This window comes from Panthera pardus, unplaced genomic scaffold, assembly GCF_024362965.1.
Source record: "Panthera pardus isolate Hobbes unplaced genomic scaffold, ASM2436296v1 HiC_scaffold_25, whole genome shotgun sequence".
In the NCBI taxonomy this organism is placed as follows: Eukaryota; Metazoa; Chordata; class Mammalia; order Carnivora; family Felidae; genus Panthera; species Panthera pardus.
Genome location: NW_026526821.1, coordinates 89843441 through 89864352, shown reverse-complemented (window position 1 = coordinate 89864352; position 20912 = coordinate 89843441). Strand labels below are relative to the sequence as shown.

Below are 20912 nucleotides of genomic sequence, written 5' to 3'. Positions count from 1 at the left end.
TACAGATTGCTTAAGAAATGTAGAATAGAGCAAGAGAAATCACACCATGAGGGAGGAGAGAGAAGAAAGGAGGAGCACCATTCATTCTGATACTGATCCACTAGAAAGCAAGGCTATACTTCATAAAAATCTCCACCTCACATTTCTGGGTACAGCCAAGAAAGCTGGAGGTTCAGAAGAGTGAGCAGTGAGGTGAGCTGGGGCAGGAGTCGGGCTCTAAATAGATTTAGACACTGAAATCCAGTTAACCTCATTTTCCTGTGCCTAGCAATGACTCATAGAGTCTTTTCACCAGGGTAGACACTCAACATATCTCTAAAAGGCTTAGATATACTTCTCCAAGATTCAGCTTGATGTGGTTTCTATGTGATAGCTGCAGCCATTGAATACCCAGACCTTAGTATCTGCATTTCAGGAGTTTGAGCCAAGAGACAGGCCTTCCTTCCAAGGAAAATAAAATCAAGTTAATGCAAATCTTGATGTAAGAACACAGATTCTAATTTCCTATTCTGAAGTAGCTTTCAACTCTCAGTTGCCATCCTTGGGCTTCAAAAATATAGTAGTCCCCTTATCTGTGATTTCACTTTCTTCAGTTTCAGTTATCAGTAGTCAACCATGGTCTGGAAGCAGATGATTCTCTTTTTGGCACATCATCAGGTCAGTAGTAGCCCAATGCTATATCACAATGCCTATGTCATTCATCGCACTTCATCTCCTCATGTAAGCATTTTATCACCTCACATCATCACAAGAAGAAAGGTGAATATGTACAATAAGATATCTTGAGAGAGAGAGAGAGAGACCATATTCACAACACTTTAATTATAAAATTTTGTTACAATTATTCTATTCTATAATTTATTTGTTAATTTCTTACTGTGTCTAATTTATAAATTAAACTTTATCATAGGTATGTATGTGTAGGAAAAAACATGGTATATATATATAGAGTTCAGTGCTATCTGCAGTTTCAGGCATCCACTGGGGATCTTAGAACATATCCCCTGTGGATAAGGTGGAACCACTGTAATTATAATAATTTTTTTTTTGGCCAGCCTGCTCTTTGGAAAATTGTCACCAGGGAATTCCAGACTCAAACTTGTCCTAAATCAGTGGTTCTCGAACATTTTTGCTGCAGTTCACATAAGAAGAGAAAAAGATCTTCCCACTCATTTACCCCACCCATTCTCATTTCTCTTCAAAAAGAAGAAAAAAGAGAACAAAATGTAAAGGCCCAAAAGAGAAAAGTAGCTTTAGAACTCAGGGAGGGGAGAGATGAATAAGTGAAGTACAGGGAATTTTTAGGATGGTGAAACTATGCTGTATGATACTGTAATGGTAGATGCCCATCATTATGCATTTCTCAAAACTCATAAAACTATATAACACTAAGAGTGAACCTTAATGTAAACTATAGACTATAGTTAATCATAGTGTATTAATATTGGTTTATTAATTGTAACAAATGTACCACACTAATGCAAATTGTTCATAATAGGGGAATCTATTCATAGCAATAAATGCCTACATTAAGAAAAAAGAAAGAGCCCAAGTAAACAACCTAACTTTATACCTTAAGGAACTAGAAAAAGAAAAACAAACTAAGCCCAAAGTTAGTGGAGGGAGGACATAACAAAGATCAGAACAGAAATAGGTAAAATAGAGACTAAAAAGACAATAGAAATGATCAATGAAACTAAGAACTGGTGTTTGAAATGATAAAATAAGCAAATCTTTAGCTAAACTTACTAAGGGAGGAAAAAAAGAGAAAACTCTAATAAATGAAATTAGAAATGAAAGAAAACACATTACAACTGAAAACAGATATAAAAAATCAGAAGAGACTGCTATGAACAATTATATGCCAATAATTTGGACAACTTAGAAGAAATAGATAAATCCCTAAAGATACAACTTACCAAAACTGAATAATGAAGAAACAGAAAACCTGAATAGACCAATTACTAGCAAGGAGTTTGAATCCGTAATCAAAAACCTCCCAACAAACAAAAATTCAGGAACGGATGGCTTCACTGATGAATTGTGTCAAACATTTAAATAAGAATTAATACTAATCCTTCTCAAACTCTTCCAAAAAATAGAAGAGAGGAGAACACTCTTTTTTGCAATGTTTGTTTTTGAGAGAGAGAGAGAGAAAGAGAGCACGTGAGCAGGGAAGGGGCAAAGAGAAAGGGAGACACAGAACCTGAAATAGGCTCCAGGCTCTGAGCTGTCAGCACACAGCCTGATACAGGGCTCGAACCCATGAACCACAAGATCATGACCTGAGCTGATTTTGGATGCTTAACTGACTGAGCCACCCAGGCACCCCCAGAAGGGAACACTTTCAAATTCATTTTATGATGCTAGCATTACCCTAATACCAAAACTACGACACTACAAGAAAAGAAAATTACATGCCAATATCTCTGATGAACATAGGTGCAAAAATCCTCAACAAAATATTGGGAAACCAAATTCAACAATACATTAAAAGGATCCTACACCATGATCAAGTAGGATTTATTTCAGGAATACAAGGATGGTTCAACATCTACAGATCAATCAATGTGATATACCCCACTAACAAAATGAAGGATAAAAATCGTAAGATTATCTCAATAAATGTAGAAAATATATTTAACAAAATCCAACATCATTCATTATCAAAAATCTCAACAAATTGAGTATAGAGGGAATGTACCTCAACATAACAAAGTCCATATATGACAAGCCTACAGCTATCATACTCAATGATGAAAAGCTGAAAGCTTTTCCTCCAAGATCAGGGGCAAGGTCAAGATGCCCACCCTTGCACTTTTATTCAATATTGTACTGGAAGTCTTAGCCAGAGCAATTAGTCAAGAAAAAGAAATAAAAGGCATTCAAATCAGAAAGGAAGAAGTAAAACCATCTCTACTTGCAGATGACATGATATTATATATGGAAAACCCAAAAGACTCCACCAAAAAACTGTTAGAACTAAAAAACAATTTCAGTAAATTTGCAGGATACAAAACCAATATACAAAAATAAATACATATATATTTCTATATATGAATAATGAACTATCAAAAAGAGAAATTAAGAAAACAATTCTATTTACATTTGCAACAAAAAGAATAAAATACATAGGAATAAATAAACTTAAGGGAGGGAAAAGACTTGTACACTGAAAATTTTAATACCTTGGTCAAAGAAATTGAAGAAGACACAAATAAATGGAAAGATATTCCATGCTCATGGATTGTACAAATTAATATTGTTAAAGTGTCTGTGTTACCCAAAGCAGTCTACAGATTCAATGCGATCCCTATCAAAATTCCAATGGTATTTTACACAGAAATAGAATAAATAGTTCTAAAATTTGTATGGAACCATGAAAGACCCTGAATAGCCAACAGTGACCTTGCAAAAGAACAAAGCTGGAGGCATCATGCTTCCTGATTCAAAAGATATTACAAAGCTATAGTAATCAAGACAGTATAGTATTGGCATAAAAGCAGACACATAGATCAATGGAAAAGAATAGAAAACCCAGATATACACACACAGACACTCGTAAGTTCAATTAATTTATGACAAAGGAGCCCAGAATATACAATGGGGAAAGGATAGTCTTTCTGATAAGAAAACGGGACAGCCACATGCATAAGAATAAAACTGGATCTGGGCACCTGGGTGGCTCAGTTGGTTAAGTGTCCGACTCTTGATTTTGGCTCAGGTCATGATCTCACGGTTCATGAGTTTGAGCCCCACATCAGGCTCTGCGCTGATGGTGTGGAGCCTGCTTCGGATTCTCTCTCTCCCTCTCTCTTTTTCTCTGCCCCTCTCCTGCTCACATGTTCTCTCTCTCTCTCTCTCTCTCTCAAAATAAATAAAGCTTTAAAAAAAAGAATAAAACTGGATCTCTATTTTACATCACATACATACACACACACCTTAAAATGGATAAAAGACTGATGTAAGACCTGAAACCATAGAACTCCTAGAAGAACACATAGGGGGTTAGCGTTTTGGCATCAGTCTTGGCAGTGACAGAGAAAGACAAATACTATACGATCTCATTCCTATGTGAGAACCAAACTCATAGAAACAGAGAACAGATTAGTGGTTGCCAGAGACAGGAGTTTGGGAGTGGACAAAATGGGTGAAAGTGGCCAAAGGGACAAACTTCCACCATAGGATAAACAAGTTCTGGAGATGGAATGTACAGCATGGTAACTATAGTTAACAATCTGTTTGTATATTTGGAAGTTGCCAAGAGAGTGATTCTAAAATTTTTCATCATAAGAAAAAGAATGAAACTATATAAGATGATGGATGTTAACTAGACTTATTGTGGTAGTAATTTTGCAATATATACATGTACCAAATCAGTATGTTGTACACTTTACACTTGAACAATGCTATAGGTCAGTTATACCTCCATAAAAAAATAATAGGGGAAACTGTTGTGGAGTGGGGTAGGGCAGAGATAAGATGGAAGTCTAAGTACTTATGTATTATCTGCTCCATTATTCTGTAACTATACAACTACATCTATTGATTATTTTAAAAGCTGTTGACCAATTCAACAACACTGATGAAAAAATGATAACAGAATATCCATCCTGAGAGCTGAGAGAATTCCAACTGCTCTTGTGTGAACAGACCTAGTGGGGGCTTTACACAGCAAACAGCCTTCTTAGTAGAATTCCAAATTAAAGTTCTTGGTAATTCTAGTTTTTGAAAATTCTGGTATATAAAACCAGCTTTGAGAAATCCATAATAACTCACTTTTCTGATAAGCAGTTTATGTAGTTTTTGATTATTAGTAATAAATCGTCCTTGATGGAAATATATACAGCTTTCCCAAAGAGGGGATCGGTATTTTGGACTAAATCTGTGGCTCACTGAGGGACTGTCTCCTGGGCCATGTGTCATAAGGCCTATGTGGTTACTGCCATTCTGGACAAGCAAGAACAGAGTGATGGGATTTCTGCTCATTCTAACAGAGTTCCAACTATAGCACCAAGGGTCTTGTTTCCAGCAACTGCTGAGTTGTTCAGAAATGGGATTCTGTCAAACCCAAGACTCAGGGCAGGGGCCCTGTCCAGGAATCCCATGTCTTCCATTTTGCTTTGGTGGCCCTAGCTCTTTGTAACTAGAGGCTGTTAAAGGGAAATGCCCATTTTCAGTAACTCTTGCCTCCCCTGTCTTTTGTGCTTTGCCCACAGACTGCCGTTCCATCCACATTGGGCTTTCGGTCCCCAGTTACCCTCAAAGGAAAAGAGATCAGCAAGGACGTCTTTCAGGACTGCAGAAGGTCTGCTGGGGCCTGCAGCCAGACAAGCCACAGCAGGAACTGACTGGCACGGGGAGCAGGGGAAGCAGCCGGGATGGCAATGTGGATCGTGTCAGCAGGACCCGTGAGTTCTTGAGGGGTGTGTTCAGGGGAGCCATCTGGTGAGTGCAGCAGCTTGGGTGGCGGGATGGATAAAGTCGGAAGATTCTCTGCAGACTAATGATGCCCCAGACTAATGATGCCCCAAGGCTGTTAGCACCTGCTGCCCTGCTGCCACTGCAGACCAACCTCCCTGCTCAGAGACACCTTTAGTCAGGCTGACCTCCATCTCTCTCTGGTGACTCTGAGACTTCTGCTCTGATCCACCCCAAGTTGGTTTCATGGGTTAATTCTCAGAATTATTTTCCTCAATTCCAAATTCCTGGAGGCCACACAGCCATGGCATGACTAACCTAACCGCAAACATGACTGTTTGGCATGAAGCATTGTGCTCAGTAAACTGAATTACCTCTTCCCTTTCCTCACCTGAGCTTGATGGAATGGTCGAGAATTGTCTAGGCACCTGCACGGTAGCTTGCAAACCCCTGGGAAGCTGTCTCCCAGGTCAGCAAATCCCCTGAGGCCTTCCTCTGCTGCTGCAGAAATCAGCTCTGGACTGATTAAAAATCAGTATTTTGTTCCTCCCCATGGAAAGAAAAATATCAATCTTAAGAGGAGTGAAGAGTCTGGAATCCTTAGAGCACAGCTGTGATGTTTTATTCTTTTGAGACTTTACTGTTTCTAGGGACATGATTTCACCCCAGCGTATCCTAAATCTGCCCAACAAAAAGCATCTCATTGGGCTCTATTATATATTTCCACTGTCTTGAGCAAGGCAAAATGAGTTATTTTACTATCTAAACCTTCAAAGGAATGTCAGAGGCAGTAATAGTGTTTCAGCGTCCCTGTAGGAAAAGATCTGACATTCATGCTCCCAAAGGCCAACTGAGCCACCCCCAAACTTACAGCTGCCCTGAACAACTGCTCTCATTGCACCAAGTCTACTAAGGCCCATGGCTTTTCCAGATTAAATGTGTCTATGTGGCAGATGGGTTAATGGAAGTCCTTTGGGGCTGTCTAGCATAAGAGATGAGCTCTGATTAAAACATGCATGTGCACACATACACACAATACACATGCACATGCGTGTGCACATGTATCTGCCCAGAGGGTAGGGACATCAGGGACCCAGAGGAGAGCAAGCCTGTTGGGAAGATCTCCCACTCCCCATGTTGGATCTAGATGGGGCATTCTCCTCTAACCCTACCACCTTCCCCACATTTAGGGATGAGGTTCCCCTTTGAAAATCAAATTTTCTGGGTCTCTCCTGAGTTATGGAAGAAATATATAACATGGTAGGTTATTGTGGTGGGTAAGTAAATGTGGTAGGCATTTAATATATATTAGTTTAGTTAATACACATTAACCCAATTTAAGAGCAAGGAACCGAAGTCTTTTTCCTCTACTAGTGGATATTGGTTTGGTTTTGCTGTCCTCACTGGTACCAAGAACTTCTGAAATTCTTCTGGTGGGAGGGGTGTGAAAAGTTATTCTTATACTTGCCTGATACAAGTTCTTATACTTGCCTGATATTAAACAACTTTGAGGCCACTAAAAGATCAAAACCACCCCAGATGATCAGGAAAGGAGAGCTAAGCTGTTTTCCAGTGAGGCATTTGAGCCTTATATTGTTCCAAAGCCTTAGGACCAAGGACATATTTCATTTGGTCTTCTATTCTCATTTCCAGTGAGGAAGGAACAAGGGTTGGGACAGAACACATATTTGTCTCTAAAGCATCTTCTCCATGAACACTTCATGAGACAGCTATTTCCAACATAGGTGCAAAGACAGTTGGGGTTCTTTTAGAGTTTGCAGCTTTAAAATGGGCTAGCATCCTTGCTTTGGGTACTTACAAATTTGTGTCTTGGAAGGATACATCTTGGAAAGAGGTGGGGGAAAGGAAGAAGGAAAAAGAAAGAAAGATGATCATTCTAGCCCTTAAATGCCCCATTTGGGGTGGGGAGCAGGTAGGAAAGCAAGTTAAAATTTATTTCCCAAAGGAAGTCTGGGGCACCTGGCTGGCTCAGTCAGTACGAGGAATGCTTGATCTTGGGGTTGTGAGTTCAAGCCCCATATTGGGTGGCACAGAGATTACTTTAAAAAAAAAAAAAAGGGCACCTGGGTGGCTCAGTCGGTTGAGTATCCAACTTTGGCTCAGGTCATGATCTCACAGCTGTGAGTTCGAGCCCCGCATCAGGCTCTGTGCTGATAGCTCAGAGCCTGGAGCCTGCTCCAAATTCTGTGTCTCCCTCTCTCTCTGCTCCTCCCCCACTCATGCTCGCTCTCTCTCTCTCTCACTCTCTCTCTCAAAAATAAATAAACATTAAAAAAAAAAGCTCCTCCCAAAAGAAGCCTATATTTTCTCTCTCTTCTTGTCCTTTGGCACCTTAAAACCTGGATCTCCTAGAATTATCAACATATGCAGCATTCCCTCCCCAGCCATGAGAGCTATTCTAAAAACAAACAAAAAAATCCTATTAGAAGAGAATCCTTAGTTATTGGCATTAGGACGTTGAGGGGAAATTAGGATTGAGCATCCAAGTTTGCAAGTGAACCAGTGAAAGTCTTAATAAATGGAAAGTGTCACCTTTTGGGATGAGCACTGGGTGTTGTATGGAAACCAATTTGACAATAAACTTCATATATTGAAAAAAAATAAATCCAAGTTAATTAAAAATAAATAAATCAATAAATGGAAAGTGTTCATCAACTATACATTAACCAGATTTACCCTATTCTTTGAGAATTAGCTAAAATGGAATCTAGCCTCCCTGGCCTCATCCAGGGGAATGTCCATGTCTTTCCCCAAATTTCTGTGCCTTCCCAGGGGCTGCCAGTCTCACTGTCTGGCTCCAAGTCCCTCCATAGTGGGCTCATCTCACTATGTTTCACTGCCTATACCTGTTCTCTGCCTTCACCTCTAGGCCTTCTCAGGCATGGAGTTCAGACCTTCTTTGGTTTTCCCCAAATTGGTTATGCATGGCATATATGTGAGTAGAAGGCTTTGCTGAAGGTTCAGAACCAAGTTTAACATTGCAGAGATACATACTAGATATCTGTGTTCCTCTGGCGACTGGAAGTTTTCCACTGCACATTTTTCTGTGCAGTTCCAGCCTCCTGTCACATATTTTGGGGGCTCCTGCCCACCCTTGTCCCCTCCTGAGTCCCCTCATATGTTCTTGCTTTCAGTGTTGAGCCCCATCCTCACATACATGCTCAGTCCCCTCCTTTTAGTGACGTCAATTTTTCTTCCTGCCCCTCCTTGGCTCAGGGCCCATTTTTGCACAGCCGAGGCCACATAATGGGTTGAACTAAACACAAAGACCATCTCCTCTAAGTCTAGCTCTTCAACATCCTTGAAAACCTGAAGGAGGCTTTGACATTTCCTTCTCCCCCTACTCCCACCCAGGGTCCTCTGCAGGCCATGTCAAGACTCTGTGTGAATCAGGCCCCCACACCCCTGTTGGCTTAGACAGGAGAAGCAGTAACTGTCTAATTTGATTTTAAATAAGTTTCCTCACTTTACTGCATTTATAGTCACCAAAACAAAACAATAAAAACCATATGCTAATTGAAGACTACTGGGGTCATTTCATATACCTTACATTATAAATCATGGATATGGTACAATCAATTGCCTTTTACTATTTTGGCTCCCCTTAAATGTCAGAATCTCTTCCTCTGGGGCTCCAGTGAGGTAAGTGTCATTGCTCTCTTTTCTCTGCAGCATATTGAGGATGACGCCCTTCCTGGAGAAGGTGGAGGGATCTCTTATTTGGAATTGGTTGAATCTCCCCCTTGCCCAACACACCAAGATCTGCCAAACCTTGGTTCCACCCACTAGCATGTAGGGGAGCCAGCAGTGCCCTGGCCAGGCTCTGCCAGTCCTCTGACAGCTCCTCACTTGGCCAGGGCCAGGGCCAAGGTTTCTTTTCCTTGGCCTTCCTTCTTTTCTTGCCTTTGGCCTGCTCTGCCATTGCTTTACTCCCCTCTTTTACTGATTCCTGTTCTCTCTTATTCTAACTATTCTTACTACAGTGACCCAACATTCTTTATAACTCTTACACTTGGAGTTTTTAAGAAGGTACAAAGAAGAAAATCTCCAACCCTAGAATTCCCTATAAGGGGCACTCATGGTTAGGAAGGTAATTTGATCATATGTATTAGAAACCTACTTGAGCTGGCTTGGGCAAGGAGGCAGTGTGTGTGTGTGTGTGTGTGTGTGTGTGTACGTACGCACACGTGTTATTACAAAACCAAAGAAGTTTTTCACAGTCCCAAAGCAGAATAAACAGCCAGGCTCAATGGGTAGACATAGCACCTCTCAGTCCCCTCTCTGGGACTGATGGCCCCTGCCCCTGCTTCTTCTGTGGGTCTGCTCCATTCCCTTCTCTCTGTAGCCCTTTCTGCATCTCTGTGCCCTTTTATCTTAGTTTACATGCTCTCTTTTCCAGAGACCATCAGGAAAGGCCCCAGATATCTTAGAGACCCAATTCAAAATTTCCAGGCTTGGCTTAGATGTCCAATGATTAACTGTAGCCAAGGGGCACAGGTCATACATTCCATAAACACAGCTGCCAGAGGACATCCTTTTGGGTATGGACTGGGCTGACATCCCTAACATTACCATGATAAGAGGAATCCCTATAAACACTAAAGGGGGCAGATTCGCTTCCTCTTCTTAGAGAACACATTTGGAGTTTTAGGACAGCATCCTAGAAAAAGAATTTTGCTGTCTGTGAAGTTAGGATTGGGGGGCTTTTATATCACCTCTCAAGACCCACCTCACACAATTGCAGGGATGACTTTAGAACCCTAGATCAGTCTCCCAGTCCCCAATATTCAGTTGCCTTGAGCTATCCAAAGTCTCCACCCAGCTCCACCCCTAACAGCATTTCCTTGTCCTTGGCTCCTTTCTTGCCAAGCCTAATCCCAGATGATACGCTCATGAGTGCTAATTAGTGAATTCATTCACCCAGCAAATATTTATTGAGTGCCCATGCTGTGTGAGCCCTGTACTGGGGACCAGCAGCATGATGCAAGCAAGGTAGACTCCGATCTTGCAAAGTTGGCCATCTAGAGATTCATGTGGAACTCAAGACAGAGGGAGAGAATCTCTGAAAGGGCTCATCCAGGGCCCCAGCCCCAGGACGAAATCCTCATCCTGACTTCCTGACTGCCTAATTGCCTTCCGGGTCTTTACTAGTTGTTGAAGACTGGCTTGTTTGTAGTATACTAGATCATTTTATGCTTTAGTCATCCAGTAACTGGACAGTCCCCACCCAGTAAAAACACAATTCTGCTTGCTTCTTTTAGTGTGCTTCCTGAAGCTTGTTCCTGCTGGGTTATGTTTCTCCCAGCAACTGCTGGGGGAGTCATATCGTGGGCCGTCGCTATGTGACTCTCCCTGTGTGCTATCAACCACAGGGGCTATTACCTGTGGCATTTCTCATTATGTGGATTAACTTCTGATGTGCTGCACGCACGTGGGGCCCACAGTGCATTAGAGCCACCCTGATCCAGGAGCCCAGCGTGTGGTGGGCTAAACCTTCTGTGGGCAGGAGGGAGGGGCAGAGAGAGTGGAAGGCCCTCAGGGCAGAGGGCAGGGAGGCAGCATGGGAGCAGCATGAGCATTTAGAGGCTGAAAAGGATTGAGCCCTTGGAATGTTTAAAAGGGCCAGGCTGATGACTGGGAACAAGGGAGAAATGTGTCAGACCTGCTGGCAACAACAAAATAGCAATATCATTTATTGGGTGACTGGTGTATACCAAGCACTGTGCCAACCACATCACATGTATTATCTTCCTGAATGGCTATCACAATCTAGTGAGGTAGGCTTGATTATTCCCACTTAATAGATGGGGAAACTGAGGCTCAGAGAACTTAAATGCTTTGCCAAAATCCTACTGCTAGTAATTAGCAGAGTCAGGTGTTAAACCCAGGTCTGGGCTCTTAAAGCACCACATGGATAAAGAGAATCTTCTGGCATCCTTGACAATCTCTCTTTGGGTGCTTTGGGGTCACCCAAAGCCCCTGACCCAGTGTGGCATGGAGTAGCTACCTAGTGGTGCTCAAGAGGAGATGGGCCAACATCAGCCACAGTGGCTTGTGAGCTGTAGAGCCTGGCACCCTGGGGAGGGGCCCATCTACTCACTGTCTTGTCCTGCTGAGAAGCCCAGCATTGCAGAAACTTCTGGATGGTGGTGTTTGCTTGGAGCCCAGTACCTAAACAGACACCCTGACCTTCTGCTGCTGTTTCCTCAGCTTTATTTTTTTTAAGTTATTTATTTATTTATTTATGAGAGAGAGAGAGAGAGAGAGAGAGAGAGAGAGCAAGAGTAGAGGAGGGGCAGAGTGAGAGGGAGACACAGAACCCGAAGGAGGCTCCAGGCTCTGAGCTGTCAGCACAGAGCCCAATGCAGGGCTTGAACTCACAAACCGTGAGATCATGACCTGAGCTGAAGTCGGATGCTTAACCGACTGAGCCACCCAGGCACCCCTGTTTCCTCAGCTTTAAAGTGGGCACCCTCGATCATTGAGCCCCAAGTATGAAAATGTGAGTGGGGCCAGCCATAGGCGGGTGGGCAGTGTAGGGTGGAGGATGTCAGTGGACTTTACTCTCCTCCAGGTTCCCCTAATTTGGGGCCTGATGGGGCCTTTCTGTGGTGTAGACTGGGTCTCAAATTTCTCATCTGTGAAGTGAAGGGCTTAGATTCTTCGACAACAGCTAAGCTCCCTCCTAGCCCTGAGACTTAGAGAATCCAGGGCTCAGTACCCCTTGGAGCAGTAGCCGCCCAGTGACCTCTAATCAACCTTGGCACATTCTAAGTACTCAGTAAGAACTTGTTGAACCGAACCCAGGAGATTAGGAGTTTCTCAGCAGAGCAAAATAATTCCCCGGTGGGGTTCTCCCCACAGCCTCAAGTGACCAGTTCCCACTGTCCATGGGGTCCCAGGAAACATCCACTGAGTGATGGTATTTAGCACTTTGTCCTAGAAGTAGATAAAGAAAGAGCTAGAGGATCAGGAGTCTGGGTTAACAGTTGGGGACAGAGGGGGCTCCTGGGTGGCTCAGTCAGTTAAGCATCTGACTCTTGGTTTTGTATCAGGTCATGATCTCACAGTTCTTGGGATTGAGCCCCGCATTGCGCTCTGCACTGACAGCTCAGAGCCTGCTTGGGATTCTCTCTCTCTCTCTCTCTCTCTCTCTCCCTCTCCCTCTCTCTCTCTCTCTGCCCCTCCCCTGCTCATGTGAGCTCATCCTCACCCTCTCTCTCTCTCTGAAAATAAATAAATAAATAAACTTAAAAAAAATAATAGCAAAAAAAAAAGTTGGGGACAGAGAAAAACCAGCTGCGTGGAACATTACTGACCAAGCATGGTGGCTTTGAAACCTGAGACCCCACAACAACCCTCCCTAACCATCCCACCTCCCCCTGGGACGCTGCGCAGCTGAGAGAACTCTGTCTTGGCAGCCACTCTCCAGCCGCTCACCTGCAGCCAAGGCTCTTAAGGAGGCCCCGGGGAGTCTGAGGGCAAATCCTACCTCTGCCTTTATAAAGGGGCCTAAGGAGAGGTGCTGGGGCTCTCCTGGAGCCCTCATGGGGGAGGCGGGACAGAGGCAGTTCCGCCAGTGTTCTCACAGACCCGCAGCTGTTCCGCCCTGCCCCTGCCACCGTGAAGACCCAGCTGCCTGTTCCAGCCTCTGCGCTGCTGAGCCCCTCTCTCTCTCCAGTGCACTTGAGGACCCCCACCCCTCACACTGCTCTCTCACATTCTTTCCTCTCATTCTCTCTCTCTCTTACACACACTTCTCTCACACTGTATCTTTAATTCACCCTCAATATAGTCTTTCTCTCACACTACATCTCTTTTCTCTCCCACATATAGCCTTCTCTCTCTTCCACCCGTCTTTCACACATTCCTTCCCTCTGTCTGTCTCTCTCTCTCTCTCCCTCTTCTCTCCCTACACCTCCCCTGGTGCATAACTGGAAAAAAAGTGAGTTTGTTGTGACCGGTGGGGAAGAGGACGTTTGGAGGCAGTGGCCAGGGCAGCAGCAGCAGAGACAGGCTGGGGCCAGAAGCCGTGCCGACAGCCGGAGACCTCAGTGCTCAGCTCTTCCAGGGAGCAGGTAATGCCCCAGACAGGGCTGGTTCAGGCGTCCTGCTCTCTGCCCTGTCTCATCTCCCTATTGGTTGTTCCATCTCTTTGTCTTCCTATCTGGCCTTTAAGGGGAAGGGGATTCCAAACTTAGGGAAGAGTAGGCACAAGAATCCAAGGAGTAAGGTGCCCTCCTTGTCAGAGAACTGTGTGTGGTGGTTAGGGTCCAGGATATCTGGGATTGGAGGGGGTGTGCTGGGGTATCTGGGGTCAAGGGTAACTGGGTTCCAGGGCATCTGGCTGAGAAACATGATAGAACCTAAAAAGACAGGTAAGGGCCAGATCACAAGGGATGTTTTGGGCCAGGTCAGTGACCCTAGGCTCTAGGTAATACAGAGCAATTGAAGGCCTTTCACCCGGAGAGTAACCTGATCAAACCTACATTTTAAAAGAGTTGTTCTAGAACTCTGATTGCTGTGTCCTCTCAGAATCAGTCATAGGCTTCTCCCAGTGTAAAGAAAAAATAAGGTTATTTGTTCAATTGTTAGTTTTCTATAAAACTTTAACCTTTGATGCCTGCTAGCAAGTGTCAGCAATCCATAACCCAATGAAAAGATGATGTTTAAAGTAATAGAAAAGTTCAGAAATAAAATTCATTTAAATGAGGCAGATTGAGCTATATACAGATAAATTAATAATTTCTGCTAAGTAAAATTATTTCTAACTCAAATGCAAAATATTTTATGGTGCTGCTCAAAGAGCACCAAGACTCCCAGGAGTGTGTCATGTGAATATGTTTGAAATGTTTTAAAGGCAAACTTGGCTGCCACATAGGGAATAGGGTGGATCAGACAACCAGAGGCAGTAGTGGCAGCAGGAGGCTCTTGCAGCAATAGGAACAGGAAATAATGAGAACCTGAGTCAAGATGGTGGCAATGGGTAGGAAAAAAGGGAGACAGCTGAAAAATATTTAGGAAGCAAGGGAAAGAAGTTAGTGTCTGATTGGACATGAACAGTGAGACAGAAAGAGGCTTCAAGAATGAGTCCGGTATTTCTTATCTGAATGGCTGGAGAGTTAGGGATGCTATTATTCAAAACAGAGAATGGCAGGCATAAAGGAGTTGTTTTGAATATATTAGGTCGACTTGAGGAGGCTGCAGAACTCCCACATGGAATAATCCAGTTGACAGTTGGAAATGTTCAATACAGGCAGGGCCCAGAGACATGGGTGACCTCATCTACAGGGTGACACCATAACACAAGATGGCCCAGGAAGAGCGTAGAAGGAGAAGAGAGAAGTTTAATGAGAAATCTTGGGGAAGACTAAGATTTAAGTGAGACAGGCAAGAGGGGCCAGGGAAAGATACTAAGGATTCCTTGAAGAGGTAGGAAAAAATATCAAGAAAGTGTTACAAGAGCTAAGAGTAGCGTTTCAGTTCAGGAGAGCAGTCAGCACCACTGATGCCCCAGAGAGATAAGCCAGACCTGTTGGTTTGATTGGTTTTATTACTTTACTCTTTGAGAATAAGATAAGAGCGGTCTGAGGGCAGAGTTGTAAACTCAGGTGCATAACATAAATGAGATTAGCAGAGTTGACTAGGGAGCAGTGGGGACTGTGGCAAACTACGATGCATATGCCCATAACCTTGTGTGTCAACAATACTCAGATAAAAGAACTTTAAAAAATGCATATGCCCACCTAAAGAAGGCAGCTATCATTCAGCTTTGGTTAATTGTTGCCAAGCAGGAATGTAGGCACAGTTGTCAGAGCATCTGAATTTTCAAGAAAAGTCAGAAATGTGGATTATTATATGAAATCTCACAATTCTTTATGTTAGCAACAATTTCAAAAACTTTTATACTCTGTGAGGGCTGAACTAAACACGTCTTTGAGCTGCCAGTTGAAGTCTCTGCCTTAGTCAATGTCCTTTAGAGTAGTGGGATTGAACCAGTTGGAGCAGGTTGGAAAGTAATTGGGTAAGGAGGAAGTGGAGACAGTAAGTGCTGACCATTCCTTCAAGAAGTTGGGGGGAAAGGCAAGCAAGAGAGCAGGGAAGGCAGGCAAGGTCATGGAAGAGTGTTACAGGGTAGGAAGAACTATTTATAGGCTAGGAGAAAAAGAGTGGAGAGATGAAGACCAAGGTAAGCAAAGGCTTGTTGATAAAATAATGATCCAGCAGAAGGGAATGAGTGGAGCCAGAGATTAAGTTGGAGGAAGGACTCCTTTGTTCAAAAATGGACTACAAAGTGGTAAGGGTACAGAACTAGAAGGGAGAAGGTGATGAATCTCACATCTAGAGGCCTTTATTTCCTTGGTGAAGTGGGTAGGAGATGGATCAAGAGGCTTGAAGAGAGGAGCGAAGGTTAGGAATGGCATCAGGGGACATGGGACATGGTGCTAACAAGGATGAGTGGGAGGTGGCTGCACTTCTGAGACCTGCTGAGAGTGGAAATACTTCATTTTCTTTTTTTGTTTTTAAAATTTTGTAATGTTTATTTATTTTTGAGAGAGCGAGAGAGCGAGAGAATCCAAAGCAGGCTCCAGTCTCCAAGCTGTCAGCACAGAGCCTGATGCGGAGCCTGAACCTACGAACCACGAGATCATGACCTGAGCCGAGGTTGGATGCTCAACCAACCGTGCCACCCAGGCACCCCGAAAATCTTTTTTTCACCATTGGGTGGGGCTCATGAGCCTGGGTGCTGGGGTTGGTAGTAAAGGGGATCAGCACCTGTTACATTCTAGGCCCCATGTCATGTGTCTTATTCTCCTTATCTGAATCTCCTTGTTCCTCCCAACAACCCTGCTCACTCAAACTGAATTCACTCATGAGCAAGTGGCAACTCTGAGATTCATACCCATGTCTAGCTGGGTTGCAAGCTCACTGTGCACCTTGTCTCCACTATACCACAGTACCACACTGCCTCTCCCTGTCCCCCCTTGACACTCCTGCACAGAGGAAGACTGGGCCAATGAATTCTTGTTTGGGTACTGGCTGCCTGGTTTTACTGGGAAGTCAAGGAGTAAGAGTGAGGAGTATGATGAAAACGTAGTTGAAATTATTGACCATGGGGAAACCATGGAGAAATTAAGTGAGGGCCTGTAAGGATGATAATTTGAAGGGACAGAGGGGCTTGGAGGAAGGGGAAGACTTGATGAAGCCCAAGGGACAATTAAGGAGAGACTGAACCAGGGCAGGGGCAAAGGGATTGGTGAGGGGGGACATATTTTTGAAAACTTTCCATATGAGGGTAGAGGTAAGAGAAAGTGGTAAGGTGTAGGTGACTCCAGAGTGTCTAGCCAATACAGTTGGTGGACAGTTATGCCTTTCTACATGCAAGGCATTCTACATCATGTCATGCTTCTCTCTTGCTCACCATGGTCTAGACACAATGGCCAGCCCATTCTCACGTCGGAGTCTTTGAAACACTCAGAGCACTCTTTTTCCAGAGATGCAAAAGTAATTCATTCTCATCTTCCAAGTCACAACTCAAACACATGCTCTTCAGAGCAGTCTTTCTTAATCAATCTATCTAATGTAGTTCTCTTGTTGTTGTTGTTGTTGTTTTTCCAGGACGTTTATCACTACCTGAAATGATTATTTATGCATTTGTTTACTTGTTTATTGTTTCTGCCACTAGAGCAGACATTCAAGAGAACAAGGATGTATGGGCCTTCTTTGTTTTCCGACAAAAACAGCTTTGTTTTCCGACACCTGGAACAATGCCTGGCACATAGTAGACTTTCATGAAATATTGAGAGAAAGGAAAGAAGGAAGGGAGGCAGGAAAAGGGGGAACATGTTTGGGGCAGAGTACATCTTCAGTGTTAGAATGCTGACTTTTGAGGTGCCTGAGAGACACCTAGGAGGTGACATCCAGTGGGCAGTTGGAAGGCAGACCAGGAGTGCAGGAATAGGTTGTCACTTTGCCCATGAAGAAGGTGGGCTCATGTGGCATGCTGGTACAAGCACGTCCTTTTGCAGAGCTGACTGCCCCTTCATGGCCAATACTGGGAGTTGACTGGTCTGGGCCCCAATGAGAAAAGGAGTCCTTCTGGGTTTGTTATGCTGAAGTTGAGTCAGAGTTTTTCTCACTTTTCTGTTTCCTGTCCTTGCTTTCCTGTCCTTGCTACTTCCCAGCTTTGGCCATTTTCTATCCTTCTTTGTTGTCAGCTACAAGACCCTGGAGTCTGAATGCAGATTAAATCCTTCATCCCTTTTATCTCAAAGAATATCTCACCCACATCCAACTGCAGAGGCATGAGTCTAGCTTTCCCAGAAACTGGACTTAGTTTTACTAAATTCGGAAATACTTTTCTCTTGAACCCGGCTCCCGCTCCATTTCTTTTTTTTTTATTTTTATTTTTTTTAACGTTTATTTATTTTTGAGACACAGAGAGACAGAGCATGAACAGGGGAGGAGCAGAGAGAGAGGGAGACACAGAATCTGAAACAGGCTCCAGGCTCTGAGCTGTCAGCACAGAGCCCGACGCGGGGCTCGAACTCACGGACCGTGAGATCATGACCTGAGCCAAAGCCAGACGCTTAACCCACCAAGCCACCCAGGCCTCCCGCTCCCACTCCATTTCAATTGGCCCTGCAGCCCTCTGCCTCCCCCAGGCCATTCAGCAGACCCTGCTGCCCTCTTTTTACAGGGTCTCCAGCTGCTGAGCAGCTCCAGGACATCCTGGGGGAGGAAGATGAGGCTCCCAACCCTACCCTCTTCACAGAGATGGACACTCTGCAGCATGACGGAGACCAGATGGAGTGGAAGGAGTCAGCCAGGTAAGGTGGAGTCCAAGGGAAGGGAGAAGGGAGCTTCCCACTACAGTCTGCCTGGGGCCCAGGCTGAGTTGACCCTCCTGGTGGGAAGGACAATTGACTAGTGGCATCTTGCACTTTAAGTTCTGCTGGGGTACTTCCTGGTCCCTAAAGACCTCCCCTTCTGCCTTCCCTAGTGTCCAGGACTGGGCTGGACACTAAGGAGCAAACAGATACTTATCACTTTGTCTTTATTCTCAAAGAGGTTAAAATCCAAGTGGAAAAGTAGAACAGACATCCATGAGACCATGAGAGAATAATACAAGGATATATATCCTTTCTTGTCAAATGGTTCAAACTAAATGCTGTAGGAGAAGGGAAAGCACCAAGGGAGTAGGGTAGGCAGGGAGGGCTTCCTGGAGGAAGGAAAATATATACCATGAAAAATCCAGGTGGGATGGCCAGTGGGCCTCTGAAGAAAAGAGACTCTGCAGAGTTTGGGGTGGGACAGGCAGAGTGGAGCTCTGGAGGCACATATTGGCGGGGGTGGGGGGGGGGTGGAGAAAAACTGTGCATATAGAGCAGTAGAAGGAAGAGAAGAGTCAGAAAGCTGGAGGGAAACCACGTGGCAAAGTCATGCAGCCAAAAGAGGATTGGAGTAAGGAATAGTGCTGGCCATACACAGTGCTTGGGACAGAGTGGGCTTCTAAATGCACTGCACTGGTCAGCAACACCAAATGATGCCACAAGTCCAAGGAAAAGGAAGGAGGCAGCAAAAAGGGCCAATGAGAGAGGAGGGACCCTGGGAAGGAAGCTGAGAAAGTCCAGAAAATGGACCATACCAACGTTTCTCAACCCTTTTTTTTTTTTATTAATGTGCCTCTTGCTCCTAAGAAATTTTAATTTAAATTAACTTTATTAAATTGGAATTTGATTTAATTTATTCTAATGAGAGGAATTAAATACTAAGGGACATGATTCTGTGAGGTTGGCTTAAACTTTGGAGTGCCACAAACCATGGTAATACCTAAAAAAAATTTTTTTGCTCCCCCGAGACCTCTTTGGAGCTGATATTGCCCTGGTTGAGAATGCATGGACTAACTTCCACCTGTGCCTAGGACTAGTTCTGCCTGGGAGCCACCAGGATACCCAGATCCTGGCAGCTGTTCCAGCCATGGCCTGGGATCCTTCTTCACCCACCAGCAGTCACTCACCTGGGAAGTAAATTGCTCTATGGAGCGAGGAAGAGGAGGTTTGGATGTCCTAAACCTCCTCCTTCCAATCTCTCCTGGAACAAAGGCCATTGGGTGGATTAACAAATCCCTGCAGGCCTCAGGGAAGGAATGAATTCCTAGCCTCATGGCTGGCCCCAATCCCTGTCTGGAAGCCCCTGAACCTCTATTTATCAGCCATTCAGTGAGCTCTTTTATATGCTAAATAATTTATGGGCTCATTTCCCTCAAGCTGCCCAATGACCCTGAGGAGGTGGGAACTATTATTATCCCCATTTTATAGATGAGGATACTGAGGTTTAGAAGGGCAAATAGCTTACAAGGGTCAGAGTATGCAGGTAGCTGAGTCTGGGTTATAGCCCAGGCCTGTCTGACCCTAACTTGAGGGCTTATGTACTTTGTCATGCTTTCCCCATTTTCTCTGCTACCTCCTTCCATTTCCTCCAACTTCCAGGGACTCTGTTTGTATTTCCATGGGAAGACATAAGTCTGGAGGCAATTCCACTGGGATGGGAAATAAATGGAGATAGCCACAGAGACCAGAGCATCTATTCAGGGCTGAGAAGAAAGGATAGGACATTTCAAATGACCAGAGGTCAGTCTGGGCTACTGTGGCTTAATGCCTCTGAGGAGCTAGTGCTTCCCATCCCTTTCTTGTCCAAGGTGGGCAAGTAAAGAGATGGAACATTGCGAAGGGTCTTCTCAGAGACCCAGTAAGGACCGAGTGCCTTCTTTCCACTGGGCAAGGTCTGCATCCAGGATCACTGGCAACAATTACCAGGACAGACCTTCCATGAGGGCCTATCACACACACCCACAGAGCCCTTGCTAAGAAATCCTCAGGGCCCTCAGAGACCCAATTGTCTGCCACTATAGACAATAATAGTGCTTCTAGTTTCTCTGAGAATGAATCCATAGAGCCTTCTACACTATGGAATCTGTAATGAAACTGATAAACTGTAGGTGATGTTTCTAGAAGGAGGCTCCTCCTGAAATATAAAGGGATCTGATCTGACAGTTACCATCTGTAAGCTGGTGGGTTTCCTCATAAGCTAGGCTTTGAGGATAGCATTTGAGGAGATCCTGGAAGGGTCCTGAATGGACCTCAAACCAATAACGAGAGGACAGTAATGACTAAAAGAAGTCCAAATGGCTTAACCCAATTCCAGATGTGAAAGAGAAGTAGCTTGGGGGCCAGTGTGGGGCAGGAAACAGTGGGGAAAAGAGGAGCTCAGACCTCCCTACCTCCCCTTTCTCTACCTTGCCTCCTTTAATCTTTTCTCCAGCTAACCCCATCAGGTTTCCAGCTCACTGTTGGAGGTATGACCAGCAAGCTTGTAAAAAGATCAGGGGAAAGGCTTGACCATTGGCCAACAAGTCCACCTTGGCCTGGACAGTTGTGCCAGAGACTCCTCCAGGCAAACTGCAACAG

At 44.3% G+C, this 20912-nt stretch overlaps 1 protein-coding gene across 5 annotated transcripts in view; it reads left to right on the top strand.

Annotated features, from left to right (window-relative positions):
- SLC4A5 (solute carrier family 4 member 5) overlaps positions 1–20912 on the top strand; it is a 110237-nt gene that overhangs the window by 29960 nt on the left and 59365 nt on the right. For 4 of the 5 annotated variants that reach the window (XM_019442266.2, XM_053890841.1, XM_019442274.2 and 1 more), the window contains 2 exons: positions 5220–5411; positions 18143–18272. In XM_019442266.2, coding sequence (XP_019297811.1) covers positions 5220–5411; positions 18143–18272 — 322 coding nt within the window. Of the gene's footprint in view, positions 1–5219; positions 5412–12904; positions 13521–18142; positions 18273–20912 lie in introns of those variants that run through there. The other variant, XM_019442301.2, reaches the window with a different exon arrangement.